Source organism: Westerdykella ornata (assembly GCF_010094085.1).
Source record: "Westerdykella ornata strain CBS 379.55 unplaced genomic scaffold EI97scaffold_21, whole genome shotgun sequence".
Classification (NCBI taxonomy): Eukaryota; Fungi; Ascomycota; class Dothideomycetes; order Pleosporales; family Sporormiaceae; genus Westerdykella; species Westerdykella ornata.
Genome location: NW_022986871.1, coordinates 355,044 through 373,420, shown reverse-complemented (window position 1 = coordinate 373,420; position 18,377 = coordinate 355,044). Strand labels below are relative to the sequence as shown.

The 18,377-nt window shown below is 54.5% G+C and overlaps 6 protein-coding genes across 6 annotated transcripts; 5 read left to right on the top strand and 1 right to left on the bottom strand.

Annotated features, from left to right (window-relative positions):
- Positions 1-2,615: 2,615 nt before the first annotated feature.
- On the top strand, positions 2,616-4,397 carry EI97DRAFT_495515 (alpha/beta-hydrolase; the record flags this gene model as incomplete). The annotated part of the gene is made up of 4 exons (XM_033802436.1): positions 2,616-2,638; positions 2,787-3,093; positions 3,651-4,079; positions 4,155-4,397. 4 exons carry the CDS (start codon positions 2,616-2,618, stop codon positions 4,395-4,397), a joined length of 1,002 nt encoding a protein of 333 aa, XP_033651841.1.
- A 955-nt stretch (positions 4,398-5,352) lies between these two features.
- EI97DRAFT_451851 (DUF382-domain-containing protein) lies at positions 5,353-7,113 on the top strand (the record flags this gene model as incomplete). The annotated part of the gene is made up of 2 exons (XM_033800378.1): positions 5,353-5,436; positions 5,491-7,113. 2 exons carry the CDS (start codon positions 5,353-5,355, stop codon positions 7,111-7,113), a joined length of 1,707 nt encoding a protein of 568 aa, XP_033651840.1.
- A 910-nt stretch (positions 7,114-8,023) lies between these two features.
- EI97DRAFT_451850 (uncharacterized protein) lies at positions 8,024-9,738 on the top strand (the record flags this gene model as incomplete). Its single annotated transcript, XM_033800377.1, has 3 exons — positions 8,024-8,052; positions 8,162-8,596; positions 8,649-9,738. 3 exons carry the CDS (start codon positions 8,024-8,026, stop codon positions 9,736-9,738), a joined length of 1,554 nt encoding a protein of 517 aa, XP_033651839.1.
- A 660-nt stretch (positions 9,739-10,398) lies between these two features.
- Positions 10,399-14,406, top strand: EI97DRAFT_435388 (beta and beta-prime subunits of DNA dependent RNA-polymerase). Its single transcript, XM_033798851.1, has one exon. The coding sequence runs from the start codon at positions 10,525-10,527 to the stop codon at positions 14,125-14,127; it is 3,603 nt and encodes a 1,200-aa protein (XP_033651838.1). The 5' UTR covers positions 10,399-10,524; the 3' UTR covers positions 14,128-14,406.
- Positions 14,407-15,218: 812 nt separating this feature from the next.
- On the bottom strand, positions 15,219-16,032 carry EI97DRAFT_444301 (uncharacterized protein; the record flags this gene model as incomplete). Its single annotated transcript, XM_033799892.1, has 3 exons — positions 15,219-15,379; positions 15,428-15,668; positions 15,775-16,032. 3 exons carry the CDS (start codon positions 16,030-16,032, stop codon positions 15,219-15,221), a joined length of 660 nt encoding a protein of 219 aa, XP_033651837.1.
- A 310-nt stretch (positions 16,033-16,342) lies between these two features.
- EI97DRAFT_435386 (tubulin nucleotide-binding domain-like protein) lies at positions 16,343-18,370 on the top strand. Its single transcript, XM_033798850.1, has 6 exons — positions 16,343-16,482; positions 16,564-16,604; positions 16,703-16,729; positions 16,784-16,859; positions 16,912-17,442; positions 17,493-18,370. The coding sequence occupies exons 1-6, from the start codon at positions 16,458-16,460 to the stop codon at positions 18,143-18,145; spliced, it is 1,353 nt and encodes a 450-aa protein (XP_033651836.1). The 5' UTR covers positions 16,343-16,457; the 3' UTR covers positions 18,146-18,370.
- The last annotated feature ends 7 nt before the right edge of the window (positions 18,371-18,377 follow it).

The window sequence follows — 18,377 nt, the reverse complement described above, 5'->3', positions numbered from 1 at the left end:
GCAATGGTGCCGTCATGAGCCCGGGATGCCATCAGCAGCAACTTCGATGCGTCGGTCGCTCGTGCTGACCAGGCTGAAAACCCCCCACACAAGTTTGTTCATCGGCATCAGCGTTTCGATTATTCTGCCGCGCCCGAAACGCTCGGATAACGCAACGTCAATCACAAACTGCACGCCGGGGCTCGGCACAATGCTTGTTCTGCCCGGATCGCCCAGCGCCAAGGCGTCCAAGGATGACATTTCCCCTGCCCACATTCACCACTGGCAGCATTCGGATGACATCGATGGCGTGCGGGGAAAACATTGGAATGCCGTGTGCTGCTTCCTAGCCTTTCAGTTGCACTGCAGAGTTTCGACATGATGGTTGTGTTGCGCAGAAATGCCCGCTCAACTGAGTATGTTTGAGCTTGCCGCTGGTGGGTGCGACTAAAACCTCGCTAGAACAGGAACGCCGTGTGCTCTCGACTCGGCTCGCCGTGTTGGATTCCTCGATCCGCGCTTTTCCATGCTTGCACGAGGCCCACCCACAACCTGGAAGCACCTCGGGACCGCTCGTGCTTCGGCCGCACACTTGGCTGTGACATCGGCCTATCACAAAACCGCCCTATCGCCAGGCCTGCACCCAATCACCGACCTTTCACGAGATAAGCGAATCGCCAAACGCGCTGTTCAATCTTCTGTCCGGTCTGGTCTGTGCGAGAGAAGGGCCGTTGAGGAAACACTGGCGTGGTGACGCCGACGGATGCGACAACTGCGATTTCAGGACTGATGTGACGACAGTCGAAGGTGCTTTATTTTCGTTTCATCCTCCGACGAGAGGCGCTGGCAGCTGCCCGTGGTGACCCCTTCCCAGAACCACAACAAATATCCTCTTTTGGACGCGGTTTCTGCAACCAGCTCCTTCCCTTCCACCGTTATTCAACCATCAATGTTTTCTTACCCTTCCTCCGGCCCACCCAACCTTCGCCTCCTCTTTTTCACCCTTCGTCTTCCTTCTCTCTCTCTTCCCATGTTCCAATAATTGGTCCACCTTGGCAAAGGTCATTACTTCTGCTCTGCATCTTCCACATGCCCATCTCAGGCTGGCCAAGCCTGTCCCATGACCGCCATGCATCTAGCACCAATAGTCCATCCTACGATCAATACCTTCCATACTGCGTACTCCGTAGACACGTTGGTTCAAGCCCAACCCTCATCCGCATCTTCTCCGTCCAGCCCTCGATCACATTTCCCGCCTGGTGCGATTATTTGAACATGAGTCTTTTTTTCTCCTGCTCTTGGGCACAATGTCGTGCCGCACCTGCAGCTTGCGGCTCGTTCTGGCTAGAATCGGACAACGCATCGTCGACGAGCAGACTCCACTTTTCAGGGGCAAGAATGGTCCCTTGATGGGGTTCCACCTGGACCCTTAGTCGAGCTGCACGACAGCCTTGGAAACGTGGGGAAGAGGCTCCAGGCGGCAGGCACGGGGCTTCCAACTCACGCTCTTGGCTATGCACTCGCCAAGGCATTCTGGGTTTGTACCGTATCCTCTGGATTGCGTACACTTTGAATGCGAACTTGGCGGGTTTGGCATCTTTATACATAAAGAGCCTATCTCTGGGCAGACGTCCTTGGCCATTGCCGGCGGTATGTAAAATGCCTCACAAGCTATTTATTTTAGAGTCGCCGCGAGGTGGTATTTTGTTGTGTAGATTAATTTCCGGATTCCCGCCGGGCATATGGACTGCTGCTCCACTTTCTTGCGCCCGCCTTGCAGATGATCCCATTCGAAAGGTCATGGTTTTTGATATCATATTACCGACACGCTGTACGGAGCTAGCATTTTGAATATGTATTCATCACGGAGCGCATGCACGAATTTGTTGGAAACATTGGAATTTCGTCTGCTGGCTGCTACTGGGCACCCTTATAGTGGGCCCAGACTACTCCATTTATTCTACTATCGGCACGCGACCATTTTCTGGCTCTGGTTGGGATATGGTGCGAGTCCCCACTGTGGAATCTGGGGTATACTCGTTGCCAATGCTTTCTGCAGGGGTGGGCTACCATCTGGTGCTCCCTGAGTCGAGGCAGACCTATGAGAGGTAAAACCTGGATTTACTTCTTCGTCGACCGGAGTTGCGTTGCTCTGCGTGTCGGTGGTATCCTACTGTGCCGGTGCGTCGAGTTGACTTGATTTATCCTTGGGAGCCTCTCGACAATGGTTGCATCAAGCGGAACATATGGAAGTTTCGCTCAGTCTCTGGCAAGTTGCAGCTTCGTCTAATGCGTTGATGCGTTGATCAATCTCGCAGTGCTTGAGTTCTGGGATGGAGAGCATTACATGAGTACACCAGAAAGCACTAGGAACCCAGGGACTACAAGCTGGGAGGTATCGCAGTTCACCAGTGTTCTTGTATCACATACAGATGTACTGTACAACTAGCACAAAATCTAGGCGACTTGAATTTCATCCTCTCCTCACTCTCATAGACACTACTTTCTGTCGCAACAGCATCGTAGAAAGATCCATGTGTGTCTCCATCACCACCATCCAACCACCTTCCCAAACAGGACACAACCCACGATGCTCGCATCCCAATACGAGCCTTGGCAACAAACAGGACTCCTCTATGCTCCCAACATTCCTTACTGTGTACATATTTTTTGGAACCTACAGCACTCTCGAGATCTCTAGCCACTGTTCACACAAACACCATCACCATCCCAACACCCATGCACTTCCCCACCCCAACCTCCCTCCCCCTCCTCACCGCCTGCCTCGCCCTCAACACCCTCTCCAGCATTTACTCCCCGCCCACCCCAAGCCATGGCTGCCGTCACCCTCTTCCCCCAAACCTCCTCTCAGGCGGGCCTTCACTCAACTTTACCCTGAACTCGCCCCGCGGAGGCGGCGATCGAAGGTACCTTCTGCACCTGCCGAGCCATTTTTCTGCTTCGAATAAGAGGCCGGTTCCCATGGTGATTGTAATACATGCGTTTGGGCAGACGACGGCGTCGGTGGAGGAGATGACGGGGTTTTCGGAGGAGGGGGAGGGGGAGGGGGAGACGGATGTCGGGGTTGTTGTTGTGTATCCGGAGGGGGTGAATGTAGGTTTAGGGATTTTGTTTGTTACCCTAAGATATCGATGCTGGCTGTTTGCTGTTATTGTTTGGGTGGGTTTGAGGAGGGTTTATTGGGGTTGGTCGTTTGAGCTCGGGTTTGGTATTCCTTATTTTCATTTTCTCGGACTGTTTTCTGTTATATGTATTTCCGACCTAGATGTTTGTGTTCTCACTTTTTCTCTTCTCTACTATTTTTCTGTCACTTCTTTTCTGTCACTATTCTTCTGTTACTACTTTTCTGTTACTACTTTTCTGTCATTACTTTTCTGTCACTACTTTTCTGTCCTCTATTGTTCTATTCTCTATTTCTCTGATCTCAATTTCTCTAATCTCAACTTCTCTAATCTCAACTTCTCTGATCTCTATTTCTTTGATCTCTATTTCTCTGGTCTCTATTTTTCTTGTCTCAATATCCCATTCCTCACCGTTCTGTTCTTGAAATCGACTTTCGTAGCCCAATCAGACATCGCCCATTCCAGCTCCCACTGCCCTACCAAATCAATCTTCTACCATCCCTCTGCACCCCGCTCACCAAACCCCAGAACGTCTGGCTCGGCGACCCCGGCGCCCACAACCTCACCACCCTCGACGACCGCCCCTTCATCTCCGACCTCCTCACCCACCTAACCTCCACCCTCTGCCTCGACACCTCCTGCATCTACGCCACCGGCTTCTCCAACGGTGGCGGTCTCGCCGCCCTCCTGGCTTGCTACCCGCCTACCGCGTCCCGCATCGCTGCCTTTGCGGGAGTGTCTGCTGCGTATTATACCAAGCAGTCGTTGGGGTACAGCTTATTTGAGCCCGAAGCATGTGACACCGGGGGCAGGAAGACGATGCCATTCCTAGACGTGCATGGAGAGAAGGACATGGTGATTGCGTATGACGGGGACAATTCCAACTTCGACGTCGATGGGAATGGAGTCCCGGACCCGGATACGCTGCCTATCAATTCTTGGTTGAATGATTGGGGGGTTAGGAATGGGTGTCCGGAAAGCGGGAATCTGACGGTGCAGAGGTGGTTGGAGACGGGGGATGTGGTGAATTAGACGGTGGTGTTGAGGGATGGGGGTGATGGGATTGTGAGGGGTAGTTGGACGTGTCGGGGGTGGGAGGATGTGGTTGTGGGGTATAGGGTTAGGGGGCTGGGGCATGGGTGGCCCAGTACGGTGAAGCTGGATGAGGTGTGGGAGGGGTTTAGGTTGGGGCCGCAGGGGTGGAATGCGTCGAGGGTGCTGATGAAGTGGTTTTGGAGGTGGAGTTTGGGGAGCTTGACGAGTGAGGGGCCGTGAGAGGAAAGGAGGGGGAGAGAGGTAGTTGATTAAATGGTGGGAAAGTAATTGAAATTATTTGGTTGTAGGGGTGGTGTAGTCCCAGAGAGCAACCTCAACCACATCTCAGTTCGTAAGTTGATTCCAAAGAAGATGGCTAGTGTAAGCACCTCCTGCTAATTCAACTACCTAAGGTTATTGCTACGGTACCCCCAATCGCTGAATTCTCTCCAGCTTTCGCACCCTTGTTGTAGGTTTATAGTCGTTGTTGTAGAGATAGAGGTGACCTGAGTGCCTATCACTGTTATAATCAATTTTCTGATTCCCTAAAGATAAGACATATCCTTAAGCTGGAGCAATGATATTGTCAGGATGTAATGTAGTAATGTGATCAGACTTTAGCTCTGTTGAAAGCTTAGAGTTGTGCGCGGACGCTGGGTCGTGATTTTCAGTGACGCAAAGAGAAAAGGAGTCTTTGCAGTCGTTCGCCCGCATCAATAGGGAGTGTTAACTCATCGAGATAAGCAACCTACTTGCTATCATATAGTCTTATTGATATTTTGATATTGGTGATTCCTCAAGGTATCACTACACGTGACCTCATACCCCCCCGGGGCACCCTCTAGCGTCTTGGCAGCAGCTTCCTCGACTCAACGAGAACCTCACGAACCCGCCTTCGAGCTGGCTACTCACCTTCACATCAACAATACCTATCACTTTGCGCCTTTTGCGGCGCCACAAACTACGTCGGTCAACGCATGAGATTGCGTCTTCCGAGTACTGCCTTGACAGCATCTTGCCGGCTGAGGCGCGCCACCGCTCCGCGAAAAGCTTTCACAGTCGTGAGAGTGTTCTCCTTGCACGGGTCTGCTCATAACGGGCGTGAAGATACCCAGGACCCCAGGTAGGTCGCCACGAGACTCGCCATAATCACTGCCACCTGCCACGTGGTATTGCCCTCCCCTTTGCCGTGTCAATGCCTGGCGCCATCACGAAGAATAACAAGAAGGCGGCGTCCAAGAATGCTTTCCGCCGAGCGAAGAAGAAGTCGAAGCGCGGGGTAAGTCGTCACCACAATTCTGATCGTTGCGACACATCTGAAGCGGGAAAGCAGGAAACCCCTTCCGAGTCCCGCGAGGGCAGCGTGACACCCTCTCTCAGCGATGCAGAGTCAGTCTACTCCGAGCTTACCCAGGATGGCGACAAGGCGGCCGACGACGAAGTCACGCCTGTGTATGACTTCGACAACCCCCTCTACGAGCAATACAGAGAAGTCTTGGAGAAGTTCCGACAGCCGTCGGAAGAGGAAGCGGCAAAGAAGGAGGAGGAAAAGCCCGAGGTTTACTTTGATGAAGATGAGTTCATGGACGAAGAGCGTGAAGAAGAGACCGCAAAGAAGCTGTCCAAGAAGGCGAGGAAGAAGCTCAACCGGATGACAGTCGCCCAGTTGAAGGCTGCCGTTAAGAAGCCCGAGCTTGTGGAGTGGACTGACGTTGATTCCTCCGATCCTCTCCTCCTCCTTGCGATCAAGAGTGCGAAAAATGTAGTTCCTGTGCCGAGCCATTGGTCCCTGAAACGAGAGTACCTATCATCAAAGCGTGGTATCGAGAAGCCTCCATTTGCATTGCCAAAGTTCATCCAGGAGACTGGTATTCAAGAAATGCGCGATGCTGTGCTGGAAAAGCAGGCAGAAATGACTCTGAAGCAGAAGCAGCGAGAGCGTGTTCAGGGCAAACTTGGAAAACTCGATATCGACTACTCTAAGCTCTACGACGCGTTCTTCCGCCGCCAGACGAAGCCAGAATTGACCCGCTATGGCGAGGTGTACTATGAGGGCAAAGAGTATGAGACCAATCTTAAACATCTCAGGCCAGGCGAATTGAGCGATGAACTCAAGGAAGCTCTAGCCATGCCACCTGGAGGGCCGCCTCCGTGGCTTGTGAACATGCAGCGTCATGGCATTCCGCCATCGTACCCGAACATGAAGATTCCCGGCGTTAATGCTCCCATCCCTCCCGGCGCTTCATGGGGTTATCAACCAGGTCAGTGGGGAAAGCCGCCTGCGGACGACGCTGGCCGCCCTATCTGGGGAGGAGATCTTACCGGACTCGCCGAACTCCAACAGCAACAGCTACCTACGCATCCCGGAGAGCCAGTGGAGAGAGGCATGTGGGGAGCTCTGCGAGCAGAAGGAGAGAGTGAAGATGAAGAAGAAGAGGAAGAAGAGGAGGAAGAGGAAGAGGAAGAGCAGACCGGTGCAGACATGTCAGGAATACAGACTTCGATGACTGCTGCCTCCGCCATGCCCTCCGAAATCGGTGGGATCGAGAGCATCGGAGGTGAATTCACTTTGCGCAAGCAGCGCAAAGGAATCGAGACCGAGGAGCCACACGCCCCCCGCAGTGCATACCAAGTGCTCCCGCAGAAGGATATCCAAGCTACTGGTTTCTTCGGCGGCGAGCATGCGTATGACCTTGACGCCGCCCGCCGTGAGCAATTTGGAGATAATAAGAGGAAGAGAAAGGCTGGTGATGTTGAAGTGTCTGTCGATGTGGACGCCCTGGGAGATAATGGCAAATTGGATAAAGAGGCGCTCAGGAAGCAGTATGAAGCTCAGAAACGAGCGGAGACACAGGGTAATTGGGCTCCCATTGATCAGGATGATCTCAGCGAGATGATTGCTGCTGAGCGCCATAAAAGAGCAAAGAGGGAGGACAATAGGCGAAATAGGCGTTGAGGGGGGCTGCTGGTATGACTTGGAGGGATATGTGAGCGTTGAAAGAGTCGACAAGGGTCTTGTAAGAACTCGGCGTAAGATAAGTGATGAAATGGGCTGGCCATGACGAGATGGGAAGAGATTCGAGATGTATGCGCGGTGAGATGTTTCCCGGTGCGAGAAGCGGATGAGAGGGATCCTGTAAAGAAATTCTGTTTAAGAGCTTTGATGGCCTCAGGAGTTTGGGAAACAGGCAAGCATGAAGGTCGGCGTTCAAGGGAAATGGTAATCGGTGCCTAAGAGATACTCCACGGCTGGTTCACTGTCCATGGTATACTTAAGAGCGGTGCAGCGGCAGGCTATGCGATTCATTCAAGAGATCAAGCTTTTTTGAAGTGCCACCAGTGCGGGGTGCTAAGTACATGTCGGAAGCAAAGAGAGATTTGTGATGCACAAGGTAGGAATCAGGAAGCAAGATTCAAGAAGTTTCTTCAAGAACAAAGCGTAATCCGCTCAAACTTGGAGATCCAAGACATGAGCGCGAACACGTTCCCTGCACATTTCGGAGTGCCCAACCGGTATCCTCTAACCTCGCTCTAGGTATAAGTACGTCCTTTGATTATCCCAGGGCGCTAGATTAAGAGCATCTTATTTGCCAAGTTAGGATTGCAGGCGGAGGCAAGTGTTGCAACTGCAGGCGCAAAACAATCCATCCCGAATCACGTGAATCTAGGAAAATCGCGTCCGCCGCGCTTGGCTTCGACTTCACTGCACCAACACTCAAATACTCCGTCGCAATCTTCGCTTCCTCAACACCTCCATTCTTCCTTGTTTGCAAGCTTTTAGTGGATAGTACTTACGCTCTAGTATATCCTGCCATCGCTCTTTTGCGCACCCAAACGGTTGACCTTCCGGTGCTGTCGTCGCAACCATGGATAGGGACAGGGACCGAGACCGCAGGTTCGTCGCATTTCCCACTACCGCCTACCGCCACGAGCAAGATGTTGGGTCTCCTACCGACCAAGTTGCTCTCTGGCTGTATTCTTAGTTCACGCTGACATCTCCTCAGGGACGATAGATACTCCAATACCTACCGGCCGCGCTCTCCCGCCCCACGCGTAGACAGCTACAGAGCTCGTTCACCTGTGCGCGCCAGAGGCCTTGCCGGCGCCGACACCTACACGCCTGGCGGTCGGCCGCCGCGCCCACGAAGCCGTTCTCCGCCATGTAGACGAAGGTCACGAAGCCCAAGGCGAGATGACAGTTGGAGGGCTAGGGCTCGATCACCGCCTCGTCGGGGATACTCGCCGCGCCGCGATGACTACAGAAGCGACCGAGGAAGGTCACCCCGACGTGAAGGATACGATTCGTATGGACGGTCGCCTCGTGTGCGCGAGAGGTCTCCTCCGCCCAGGGAGAGGGATCCCTCGCCCGCACCCAGCCGTAGCATCCGGTCTCCCGTGCGGTCCGCTAGGTATGATGAGCCTCCGTCGCGACCCCGCAGGTAAGCTCTCTGGAACTTCAGATTGCCGTCAGTTTGTTGACGTTTTCCGTAGCCCTTATCGTCGATATTCCCCTGCTCGCGATACCCGTGATGTGAGGCGCCGCTCCCCTTCACCCCGTCGGGAACGACAAGATCCATATACAGCAGACACTTGGCGTCGCAGGTCACCGTCCCCTGCAAAGGCAGCATATGCATCCAACGACGTTTCCGGGAGGGAGTCGGCAACTACCTCACGTCGCTCATCGCCACCTCCTGTACACCCCAGCAGAGCCGCTCTTGTTGATGACCGGTCCTTGAGAGAGCCCGCTTCGGCAGTAAGGTCACCGTACCGCGAAAGAGACACCCGAGATCGCGAACGAGACTATGACAGAGAAAGAGATTATGCTGCGGATCGCGAACGAGAGCGCGACCGGTCGCCTCCTCGGCACCGCGATGCGCCGCCTACGGGACCTCGTGGCGATAGAGATTTCGCTCCCCCTTCTGGTCCATCTGGTGGTTACCGCAACGGCGACAGTAATATTGGGCGCCCTCCGCCAACTGGACCCTCTGGTCGCGGCTATCCTTCCCCTGCCATGTCACCGCCGGGCGGCCCATCACGCACGACACCGCAACCGCCTGGCTACCCACGAAGCAGCCACCCCAATCTCGTTTCGCGTCCAGGAGGCCGGGGACGTGGTGGTTTTGGATACGATGCCCCCCGCGACTTCTCCGGACCGCCTCCCAGGCGCGGATCGGGATATTGGGGACCCCCTCGTGGTGGCTATGGCGGACCACCGCCCGGAGGCCGTGGAGCTGGACCTGCACCATTCGCCCCTCCCTTCCGTGGCTCCAGCAATAGCACGTCGACTACCTATCCCCGTACGCAGCGTTTCCGCGACCATCTAGCGGATCTGCCCAAGGAAGTTCCTGGTGGTCAGAAGCTGCCCGAGCTCTATGATAAGAGTAAGATTTTGAAGCTAGAGGAGGAGATGCGCATCCTGCGGGAGAAGATTGAAGCAAAGGAGGCGGCGAAGCGGCAAAGCTTGAAGGAGTGGGATGCTGGGGAGAGGGAGAGGGAGACGGCGGCCGTGAAGGTGGAGTTGGCGGAGAAGCATTTGGCGAGTTTGAATGGGGAGGCGGAAGCGGGTGGGCCGGCGTATTAGTAGTGCGGCTTTTGATGAAGTGCTTGGATCGGGAGTGCCAATTGGGGGAGATAATGAGATGATGTGGACGAGGGTTTTGCTTAGCATTTCAAGGTGATACTATCTCTGAAGTTCTAGGTTATGGTGGTGAGGTTCGATATCGAGGATTTCGGCGGATGATGGGTTTTGGAGTGGGAATGAGGTAGCCTTGGACGTCTATGCACGCGCACTAGCTAGGCTCTTCCGCCCGGGACACAGTTAAGTCGCGTCGAAGGAAGGAAGAGTCGATCAGGGGGTGGAAGAAGCTAAACGATTCGGATTTCGAGACATCTGGGCGAGGAGTTGGGGAGTTTCTTTTTGGTGTAGCATAGTAGTGGGGGCTAGAGGGCGTTTTATGGATTACTGTAGACTGCCTATTAGGGATACATATCTGTTGTTGTAATAATTATCTATTTGGTGTGATTGGTTTGAGTGATGTGATAGATGTTCCGGAGAGGGAGTAGTCTTTTCGGTGCTTATGGCAGGTACCTAATATAAGAAACACATTGCAACATGATTCTTGCCTGTAAGAGTGTAGCATTACTTGTATGCACTGGGAGGCTTGAGGTACCGGGTGGCGGCGATGGTGGTCCCCCACCGAACTACTCAAGGCGCCGAGGCATGCTCATTGGGCCCAGTCATCATGGGTTGCCGCATCTGCAGCGGGAGCTAAAATAATTGTCCTGCGAGTTCCTTCAGAAGTTCACAACCTTCGCCGCCGCGTACTCGTACAGGCCGGACTCTCTCCCTTCCCTCTGACCGCTGGCCATGCCTGGCGTCACGAAGGCTGAGACTTCCACACCTCGCTCCGCAAAGCCGGACGCCATGTCCACCACCGGCAGACAGCGAGCAGCCCCGCGCGGTGGCTCAAAGGCGAATGCGAACGCGCCGCCGCCCACGACGACCCCCTCTCACCTAGACACCGAACAAATGAAGCCGCGAAAGGGCGGCCAGAAAGACGAGTTCTCCGCCCTGCTGGAACCCTTCTACTACGGCAAATCCCTCACCGACCCCATCAACACCGCCGAAGACAAATGGAACCTGCTCCCCGCGTTCCTCAAAGTGAAGGGCCTCGTGAAACAGCACATCGACTCCTACAACCACTTTGTCGACGTGGAACTGAAGAAGATCCTCAAGGCGAACAAAGTGGTGCGCAGTGACGTGGATCCGAATTTCAAGCTCGAGTATACAGATATCCGCGTCGGGTTCCCGAATCGTCAGGATGAGGACGATATTGAGAATCATAAGAGTAATGTCACGCCGAACGAGTGTCGGTTGAGGGATATGACGTACGCGGCCCCCGTCACGGTGGATATTATCTATACGAGGGGGAATGTGAGGGTGAAGAGGACGGGGATCAAGATTGCGAGGATGCCGATTATGCTGAAGAGTAACAAGTGCAGGTTGGTTGGGAGGAATGATCGAGAGATGGCGCTCGTGGAGGAGTGTCCGCTCGATCCCGGAGGGTACTTCATCGTCAGGGGCCAGGAGAAGGTCATCCTGGTCCAGGAGCAGTTGAACAAGAACCGTGTGATTGTGGAGAGCGCCAAGGGCATCATGCAGGCTTCCGTTACGAGTTCGACGCACGAGAGGAGGACGAAGACATATGTCATTCAGAAGAAGGGACTCATGTTCCTCAGACACAACACGCTCTCCGAGGAGATTCCCATTGTTCTCGTCTTGAAGGCTCTAGGTGTCCGGTCTGATAAGGAGATCCTTCTCATGGTTGCTGGCGACGACGGCGCATACCAAGACAGCTTTGCCATCAACTTCGAGGCATGTGCAAGGGAGAAGGTACACACTCAGCAGCAGGCGCTGGAATACATAGGATTCCGCGTGCGGCTGTCCAAGAAACCGAATACGGCAAGGTCGCGCAACTACCTCATGGAAGCTATCGAATGTCTCTCTTCCGTTGTGCTTCCGCACGTTCCCGTCGAAGGCCTGGACTTCCGCACCAAGGCTCTCTACGTGGCGTCCATGGCTCGGAAAGTGCTCATGGCGATTCACGACCCTACGCTCGTCGATGACCGAGATTATGTCGGTAACAAGCGCCTCGAGTTGGCGGGTCAGATGCTGTCTCTTCTGTTCGAGGATCACTTCAAGAGGTTCAATCACGAGTTCAAGCTCAGCATCGACAAGGTGCTGAAGAAGCAGAATCGGGCGTCGGAGTTTGATGCCTATTCACACTTCACAGTACACAAGAATCAGATTACCTTGGGAATCGAACGCGCGCTGGCAACCGGGAACTGGTCCCTCAAGCGTTTCAAGATGGACCGCGCTGGAGTCACGCACGTTCTTAGCAGACTGAGTTACATCGCTGCGCTTGGTATGATGACGCGAATCAGCAGTCAGTTCGAAAAAACGAGAAAAGTCTCTGGTCCTCGTGCGCTGCAACCGTCTCAGTTTGGTATGTTGTGCACGTCGGATACTCCTGAAGGAGAGGCATGCGGTCTGGTAAAGAACTTAGCTCTCATGACACATATCACGACGCAAGAGGAGGAAGAACCGATCAGGAATATCATCTATGGCCTCGGTGCACAGGATATCAATGAGTACACGGGAGATGAGATACACCGAGAGGGTGTCTACGCCGTCTGCCTTAACGGAACGCAAGTGGGGTTGACCTATTATCCAAAACAATTTCTTGTAGGATTCAGGAAGCTCAGAAGGAGAGGGCGCATCTCGGCGTTCACCAGCATTCACATCAATCACGACTTCAAGGAGGTCCATATTGCCACCGATGAGGGTCGTATTTGTCGACCCCTCATCATCGTGGAGAATGGTCGCTCCATGGTCACGGCTCGGTATCTCAAAGCACTGCGCTCAGGCAACATGGACTTCGATGGTTTCCTGTCTCGCGGTCTGGTCGAATATCTCGATGTCAATGAGGAGAATGACTCCAACATTGCCACCTACGAGCATGAAATCAACCAGTACACGACCCATCTGGAGATTGAACCCTTTACCATCCTGGGCGCCGTCGCAGGCCTCATTCCTTATCCTCATCACAACCAGTCTCCGCGAAACACCTATCAGTGTGCTATGGGTAAACAGGCCATTGGTGCTATTGCATACAACCAGTTTACCCGCATCGATACTCTGCTGTATCTCATGGTGTATCCACAAAAGCCCATGGTGAAATCGCGGACGATCGAACTCATCAAATACGACAAGCTGCCTGCAGGACAAAACGCCACAGTGGCAGTCATGTCCTTCTCCGGCTACGATATCGAAGACGCCCTGATCCTCAACAAAGCCTCCTGCGACCGCGGCTTCGGCCGCTGCCAGGTCTTCAAGAAGACGTCTCTCCCGCTGAAAACGTACGCCAACGGCGCCTCGGACGTCGTCAACGCCAGCGCCGTTGACCCCCAGAACCCGAAGCACCACGCGCTGGGCTCCGATGGCCTGGCTCAAGTTGGTGCTCGCCTCGACCAAGGAGACGTCTACGTCGCCAAAGCGATCCCCACGGAAACTGCCCCCGGCACTTCTGCCCGCTATATCGACAAGCCGCAATCGTACAAGCTACCGGACCACTCCTACATGGACAAGGTCGCTCTGGTAGAGAACGAAACCACCGGCGCCACCACGATCAAGTTCCTGCTGCGGCAAACGCGCCGCCCCGAGCTCGGCGACAAGTTCTCCTCCCGGCACGGCCAGAAAGGTGTGGTGGGGCTGATCGTGCCGCAAGAAGACATGCCCTTCAACGACCAAGGCATCGTGCCGGACATCATCATGAACCCCCACGGCTTCCCGTCGCGCATGACGGTGGGCAAGATGATGGAGCTGCTCAGCGGCAAGGCGGGCGTGCTCGACGGGTCGCTGCAGTACGGCACCGCGTTTGGCGGCTCCAAGGTCGAGGACATGGCCGACCTGCTGCTCCAGCACGGCTTCAGCTACTCGGGCAAGGACTACATGACGAGCGGCATCACGGGCGAGGCGCTGCAGTTCTACGTCTTCTTCGGCCCCATCTACTACCAGAAGCTCAAGCACATGGTGCAGGATAAGATGCACTCGCGGTCGCGCGGGCCCCGGGCGATACTCACGCGGCAGCCGACGGAGGGGCGGGCGCGCGAGGGCGGTCTGCGGTTGGGTGAGATGGAGCGCGATTGCTTGATTGCGTATGGTGCGTCGCAGCTCTTGCTGGAGCGGTTGATGATTTCTTCGGATGCGCACCGCGTCGATGTTTGTGGTGGGTGTGGGCAGATGGGGAGTCAGGGGTGGTGCAGGATTTGCCAGAGCGAGAAGGAGGTTAGGCAGTTGACGATGCCGTATGCGGCCAAGTTGCTGATTCAGGAGCTGGGGAGTATGAATGTCAAGGTGGTGATTGGGTTGGAGGATGAGTTTGGGAGTCGGAGGGGGGAGGGGAGGTAGAAGGGATTGCGGCGAGCGTGGCATCCTAGAGGGAAAGAAGATTCTGATGTGAAGGTCTGGGCTGGATGGGTATCGTTGATGGGGGCTCGGACAAGGAAAAGGGGTTTAGGGGGTACTTTTCGTGTCTGCATAGCGTGGCGAATCGGCTAGACCGGATTTCTTTTCTGTGTGAGTGGTAGGTAGGGGTGCATGCATTTCTTGGGTGCGGGCGGTTCATTGTGCATGCATATCTGGTGATATCAGAGCACCCAATTCATCCTTCACACATTCAAACTCGAGTAGCGTCTGGTGTAGGCTTTAGAAGCTGTTGACGTATGATATTCATTCCGAAGGTATCCCCATGCCCTACGACAGCATACGCTCAGGGACTAGAGAGATCTATCTATCAGCTTAAGGCGTAGAGCATTCGATAGACTGCTCATTTCCCTCAACACGCGCATCCTACAACCACACAGGGTACATGTCCAGCTAAGAACAGTCGGACCGCTTTTCTGGGGCCCATCCTCTGTGTTGATATACATGTGCAGAGCGGGCTCGGTCAAGTAAGGCACACTGACCCTTCCAATGTGCTCTTTCTTGTTCTGACGTACTCGCTCAGGATACTGAGACCATTCTCCATCATTCCATTCGCCCTATCCTCCTATTCAATTCGTTCGACCTGCCCTCCTACCCAACTCGTTCGCCAGCCTGCCACACGTCGCAGACGTAGTTTCTTGCCGGATATACCGGCACAGCAAACTGGGATGCGAGAAGACGAACGCGAGCTTATCTCGAGTTCTCTGGTGATCGATCGACCCGAGGATACGGTCGACTAGTTCCTGCGGAAAGAGTAGGATCCCGGGTGACAGATTCTGCCGAGGAGGGAAGCTGGAGCGCACGACGCATTGCAAGATGTCCTGTGTGAGCGGCGGAGCGATGCCACGTCGTTCGAGGACGGGATAGATGGCGAGGCACAGCCGGATCAGATGCTGCATATCCAGGCTTTTTATGATCATGCAGAGCAGCTCCGCAGGCAAACGGGCGAAAGGGTTAACCGGGTCTTGCAAGGAAGGCGATGGGAAAATCCCCGCTGCTTGTGCCATGAGAGAGTCTCAATCCTCGTGTGCTTTGAAGGCTGGGTCCGCAGCGATCCTGAGTAAGGAGCGATAGATAAAGGCCGACAGATACCAAGCCCCGACGGCCACCACCGAGATATATGCTGCAGTCGGCGCCAAGGATTGGGGAAGGATGTTGAAGAGATATGGGTCAAGGACTGCATGCGTCAGCAGATTGTATGAAGCCGATTATGGCGTCTTCTTACTGATATCCGCTGCGACAGGCGGCGGGGTTTCCATCAATGATCGATTGGTAGAATAGAAGGAGGCGGCAGCTTGTATGCGAAGGAAGAGGGTGGTAGGCGGAATGTGTTTGGGCAATGGCAGCTCTCGCTCAGAGCCTCCCGCCTCTCTCCGCTTGCTGTATTCAAGAAGACTTTCCAGGAGCTTTGAGGAATCGCGTACTTCAGTTGCGGAAAACGTATCGAGCCAGAAGTCGGTGGGAGACTGGAGCTTCTGTCAATCTACGCCTCTGGCAAGCAAACGAAGCCACGAAAAACGATTGGAGCATGATAGCCCGTAGCGTTCAACAAATGGAAACGGTTCAACATACAGTCGCTGGCCAGCAGATGCGAACCTCGTACCGTCGACCGGCTTCGAGATCTTTCAACAGGTACCAGGACTCGCGGCCGTGGGGAGCAGTCGACGAAGGGAACTGGACAGGCAGCTGGGTATGGAGTACAGACGCAGCAGAGTTCGGAGCGGCAGACAGCGCCTCTATGTGGGTATTCTCAAAGTTGACAAGGTCATTGGAGTGTTGAATGGGCTGTGGAGTTACGAAGATGGTCTTCTCGACATTGGCAGTCACCATCCAGATGCTGGGGACAATGGAGCAAACGAGAAATGCGCGCATATTTCGCGGGTAGCAAGGCTAGACGGCGGCGGGCACACAGAACCCACACGGAGCAGTGAATAAATCATCCTCTCCAGAGCGAGAGGAAATTATGGTAAAGTTGCGGGAAGCGGGACTGCAGGCGTCGCAGTGAACTTGGTTGATGTCGGAGGTGAGGTGTGCTGTGGTGTGGGGTTTCTCGGCGTGGCAAGGGGGTAGGTGGAAGGTGCGTGCACGTGCCACACCTCAGCGAGGCACTATTTTCTTCTCCGCTTCGAGGGTCAACAATCAACACCACAGACTCTCTCCCCACGCCAACCCACCACCAACGCCGGCACTCTTCCCGTCGAAGCGCTGCACATTTCATCCCCACTATCCTGTAATACAGCTTTGCCTTTACAAACATGAGAGAGGTTATCAGCTTGAACGGTAAGCCAGCTACCCCTCGCCCACGCGCCCTGACCGCCTCCTGCGGGACATATCGGTTATACTGACTTCGCGCGTCTTTAGTCGGCCAGGCCGGTTGCCAGATCGCAAACTCCTGCTGGGAGGTAAGTCTCCCATTCAGACTCCTGCACAAGAGCATTTTCCTGTGCCCTCTGCCTGGATAGCAACACGCGATAGACGCCATTACTAATGGGCTTGGTAGCTCTACTGCCTTGAGCACGGCATTCAGGTATGTGGAACTCATCAGAGCCTTGATATTGCTCGTCACTAACCCATCATTCAGCCTGATGGTTACCTGACCGAGGAACGCAAAGCTGCCCAGGACGACCATGGCTTCAGCACTTTCTTCTCCGAAACTGGTATGTTTACACCCTTTTCCACGCCCCAACCGACACTAACGTTTCCCTGTAGGCCAGGGAAAGTATGTTCCTCGCACGATCTATGCCGATCTGGAGCCCAACGTCGTTGATGAGGTCCGCACCGGAACCTATCGTTCCCTCTTCCACCCCGAGCACATGATCACCGGAAAGGAGGATGCGTCAAACAACTACGCCCGTGGCCACTATACCGTCGGAAAGGAGCTCATCGACCAGGTCTTGGACCAGGTTCGCCGTGTTGCTGACAACTGCTCTGGACTGCAAGGCTTCCTTGTTTTCCACTCCTTCGGCGGAGGAACTGGTTCCGGTTTCGGTGCGCTGTTGATGGAGCGCTTGTCTGTTGACTATGGCAAGAAGTCCAAGTTGGAGTTCTGCGTGTACCCTGCCCCTCAGGTCGCCACATCCGTCGTCGAGCCGTATAACTCCATCTTGACGACCCACACGACGCTCGAGCACTCCGACTGCAGCTTCATGGTTGACAACGAGGCAATCTACGATATCTGCCGGAGGAACCTTGGCATTGAGCGCCCCAACTACGAGAACTTGAACCGTCTCATCGCTCAAGGTGCGTCTAGTTTGTATCCCCTCCCTAGGGTTTGATCTGATTTTGAATAGTTGTGTCTTCCATTACCGCCTCTCTTCGGTTCGACGGCTCCCTGAACGTCGATCTCAACGAGTTCCAGACCAACCTGGTGCCTTATCCCCGTATCCACTTCCCTCTCGTCGCCTATGCTCCTGTAATTTCCGCCGCAAAGGCCGCCCACGAGGCCAACTCCGTCCAGGAGATCACCAACGCCTGCTTCGAGCCCAACAACCAGATGGTGAAGTGCGACCCGCGCAACGGCAAGTACATGGCCACCTGTCTGCTGTACCGCGGCGATGTCGTGCCTAAGGATACGCATACCGCCATTGCCCACCTTAAGACCAAGCCCACCATTCAGTTCGTCGACTGGTGCCCGACTGGCTTCAAGGTGGGTATCTGCTACCAGCCCCCCGAGACCGTTCCCAACGGCGACTTGGCCAAGGTCAACCGCGCTGTGTGCATGTTGTCCAACACGACCGCCATCGCCGAGGCATGGTCCGCTCTCTCGCACAAGTTCGATCTCATGTACTCCAAGCGTGCGTTCGTCCACTGGTATGTTGGTGAAGGTATGGAGGAGGGTGAGTTCTCTGAGGCTCGTGAGGACTTGGCTGCGCTCGAGCGCGATTACGAGGAGGTTGCTGCCGATTCGATTGAGGGTGAGGAGGGTCTTGAGGCCGAGTACTAGACTCTTGAGCCGGTATTGCTACGGTGTGGTGCATACGGTCCGGTATATTGTTCCATGTCTGCATGGTTAGCATTGGTCGGAGCCTAGTCCCGCTTTGATTGAATGAGAGGCATGGAGGTTTGGACTATGTCTCCTGGAACAGATTTCGAAGGATAGGAGTGACCTTGTTCTCTTTATTACACTCTTCTGTAATGCGGTGCTACCAATAAATTGATCTCTTCTCCTGTTGCGC

Bases quoted from the DNA above. Each gene is read 5' to 3' on its own strand.
- EI97DRAFT_435386 (XM_033798850.1), top strand. From the start codon at position 16,458: ATGAGAGAGGTTATCAGCTTGAACG. The intron at 16,483-16,563 runs GTAAGCCAGCTA...GCGCGTCTTTAG, and splicing joins AGAGGTTATCAGCTTGAACG to TCGGCCAGGCCGGTTGCCAG. The intron at 16,605-16,702 runs GTAAGTCTCCCA...TGGGCTTGGTAG, and splicing joins TCGCAAACTCCTGCTGGGAG to CTCTACTGCCTTGAGCACGG.
- EI97DRAFT_435388 (XM_033798851.1), top strand. From the start codon at position 10,525: ATGCCTGGCGTCACGAAGGCTGAGACTTCCACACCTCGCTCCGCAAAG.